This window comes from Alligator sinensis, unplaced genomic scaffold, assembly GCF_000455745.1.
Source record: "Alligator sinensis unplaced genomic scaffold, ASM45574v1 scaffold1295_1, whole genome shotgun sequence".
NCBI classification, from domain to species: Eukaryota; Metazoa; Chordata; order Crocodylia; family Alligatoridae; genus Alligator; species Alligator sinensis.
The window spans coordinates 418,786-421,772 of NW_005841880.1; the positions used below are offsets into that span (position 1 = coordinate 418,786).

General features: G+C 68.0%; 2 protein-coding genes across 2 annotated transcripts in view; both read right to left on the reverse strand.

The window, feature by feature from the left end:
- Positions 1-2,283, reverse strand: part of CARTPT (CART prepropeptide) — a 4,994-nt gene extending 2,711 nt beyond the window's left edge. Inside the window, exon 1 of the mRNA XM_006017546.2 lies at positions 2,278-2,283. Coding sequence (XP_006017608.1) covers positions 2,278-2,283 — 6 coding nt within the window. The remainder of the gene's footprint in view (positions 1-2,277) is intronic.
- Positions 1,864-2,987, reverse strand: part of LOC102383419 (survival motor neuron protein 1-like) — a 3,748-nt gene continuing 2,624 nt past the window's right edge. Inside the window, exons 7-9 of the mRNA XM_025196560.1 lie at positions 2,693-2,809; positions 2,432-2,521; positions 1,864-2,103 (exon numbers count right to left, since the gene is read on the reverse strand). Coding sequence (XP_025052345.1) covers positions 2,438-2,521; positions 2,693-2,809 — 201 coding nt within the window. The 3' untranslated portion in view covers positions 1,864-2,103; positions 2,432-2,437. The remainder of the gene's footprint in view (positions 2,104-2,431; positions 2,522-2,692; positions 2,810-2,987) is intronic.

A 2,987-nucleotide genomic window follows, 5' to 3' on the forward strand; every position in this document is an offset into this window, starting at 1 on the left:
TGATGGATGGCACGAGGGCGGCCCCCGGGGGGGGCAGGCGTGCAGCCATGCAGGGGCCCAGGGGCACGCGGGCCGCCCTGCCTCAGTTTCCCCAGCAGCAGCCTCCTGTGTGTGTGTGTGTGTGTGTGTGTGTGTGTTGGGGGGGGCGTAAGCATGCACCCATGCAAGGGATGCAGTGGCAAGCCAGCCCCCTGCCTCAGTTTCCCCCCAGGGAGACCTCACCCCAGCAGCCTCCTTTGTGAGAGGGGGGGCAGCCACTGTAGCATGGGATGGGGCAGGTCAGGCATGCAGCCATGCAGCAGCCCCCGTGCCTGTTTCTCCCCAGGAAGACTTCACCCCAGCAGACTCCTTTGTAAAGGGGTGGGTCAGGCATGCACCCATGCAAGGGACGGAGTGGCAAACCCAGCCCTGTGCCTCAGTTTCCCCCACAACAGCCCTTGCAAAGGGCTGGCGGCTGTGCAAGGACAGAAGCCCCCTCCCCCCTAGTGCAGCCAGGCAATGACTCAGGCCTCCAGCTCACAGGGGCTTAGGGAGGTGGGGGCAGGCGCCCGGCTCCGCGCTTAGCAGATTAAAGGCAAAGCGTTGGAAAAATCGATGGGAGACGAGCCAGGGCCTGGGCTGCTCCTGCCTGCCGGGGCCAGGCAATCCCCCCTTGTCAATAGGCATCAGGGCTGAGCCATGGGGCGGCCGCAGCCCCGGCCATCCGTCAGCGCCGCATCCGGCCCCCGCGCCGCCGGGCCTGTTCGTGCTCAGCCCTAGGGATCTCCGCGGGGCTGGGAGGCAGTGCAGACCCTTGGCCGGAGGGATCAGCCCCACTGCAGGCCCCTCCGGCCAGCAAGCCGAGTTTGCTGCAGGCCCTGCAGCCCCTCAGCAAGTCTCAGGTGGCCCGAGCCCCCTGGGGCAGCATGCACACAGCGGGGTAACAGTGGTAATGGGCACCCCTGCTTGCACCATGTAGGCAGATGCTGCTTCTCCAGGCCTAGGGCTTAGGAGAGCACCAGGGAGCATTCACGGGTCCAGGTGACCCTGCTCCATGATGCCACCGGGAGCTCCTGCACCCCCAGCCCTACCCGGTAACTGCTGCGGCCCCCATTTAGGACCTGCTGGGCCTCGTGGACCCCTAGAGCTTTTGAGGCAGCTGCTACTGGGGTCAGATACGTGCTTGGGGCATCCCCCCACGGCTCCACCTTGCTGGAGGTGCACCCCAGCACCCGCTCCTCCTAACTGGGGACCAGGGACGGCGCTCCCGGGCCAGACAGCCCCCTTTCCCCGCCTGTCGCATCTGCCCCCTGCTCGGCGCGCGATGACGCAGGCTCCCTCTCCTCGCCGGCTGGAGCCCCGAGCCGCCGCGCGTCACAGGGCAGGGGCCAGGCGCCTTGTTCCTCGAGCAAACATGACTCACGCCAGCTCGCCATGGCCAGCACCTGCGCCCCTGCCCCCTCCCGCTCAGCATCCCTGGCAGGGATGTCTGGCGCACGGACGCCCCAGGAGCGGCAGGCTCCTGGTAGCGTTGGCAGTGCCAGAGCCAGCTCAGGGCAAACCCCTGCAGCATCACAAGGAGACCCAAGCCCCTGCCCCCGGGGAGGCAGGTGGCAGGGAGTGCCCGGACCCACCCAGCAGTGGGGAAGAAGAGGGAGTATGGCCATGCCTGCCCGCTGCCTGCTGGGCTCCTGATCGGCAGCTACAGCTGGAGCAGCCCGGACCAGACAGTGAGTGCAGGTAGAGCCTGGTACCCCGGGAGTGGAGCGGAGCGGCTGCAGTCCTCCCTCCCCTCGCACCAGCGCCCTGGGCCGAGGCAGCCCCTGGCCCCCCTCTCCTGTCCTGAGCTGGGACATGGGGAGCAATGAGCGGGGGGAGCGCAGGGCCTGACAAACTGGGTTTATTGGAGAGACAGTCCGCGCCTGCGGCACCATGCCCGGGCTGCGTGGTGCCCGGGGGACAGGCAGTGCCAGCGACGCCCCAGCTCAGCCGCACGCTGCTCCCTGGCCTGGTCAGTGCAGGGCTGGAGTCGTGGCTCCAAGACGCAGGACAGATGAACAGTGCAGGACCAGCCCAGCCTGGGGGCCGCCCCGTCCACCCCGAGGGGCGAGCAAAGGTCTGCAACTGCAAAGAGGAACAGGTGACAATGAGGGGGACAGGGTTGTGAAGGCCTGCTGGGATGGCCGATTAGGGCCTGCCTGGCAAGGGAACAACTCCCCCACTTCCCAGGGGGGTGAGGACCTGCGGGCAGGGCAGGGGAGGGATGGAGCAGTCCTCAGCCCCGTAAGAGTGGCTTGCCCGCATCCCGACCTGCCAGGCAGCCCAATGCAACCAGCTGGGTCTGCCCAGGAGCTGGGGGGCAGTGCATGGGCAGAGAAGAGGGTCAAGGTTGGGATCATGGGGCACGGGCAGAGCAGGGGGTTGGGATCACAGGACACCGGGAGAAGCCCACCTGCTCCTAGCTGCGTGATGACGCCGCCTTCTGCCGTGACGCCGGCTTCGGCGCGGACTTTACTGCCTCGGCCCGGCCCTGCCGCAGCCCCTGCAAGGCACAGCGGGGAGAGACACCGTTTGACACAAAGGAGCCGTGTGAGCTGGGCACCCAGGACCCAAGCCCCGCTGCCCTTTGCAGGAAGCCCCCAGCCATCTCCCAGCCCAGGCGTGCCAGCTTGTGCCCCACACACAGGGCACCTCCCCCGGGGCCAGGCCTCACCATGTAGAAGCCGGTGTGGTACCCACTCAGGTGCCAGCTCAGCAGCATGCAGGCCAGGGCATCCTCCTCCTCACAGTCTGGGCACAGCGGGTCCTGGGGCGGCGGTGGGGGCACCAGCTGGAAGCAGCAGCACAAGAGCCTGGGTCAGGTCGGGTCAGGTCTGAGCCCCTTGCCCCTGCACAGCCCCCCACCCCGCACCAAGGCTCGGCTCTGCCCTTTCCCCCCAGCCACGGAGAAGGCCACGTGCAGCCTGCTGGTGCCACCTGGCGGCTCCGTGGCAGGCGGGCACCTGCTT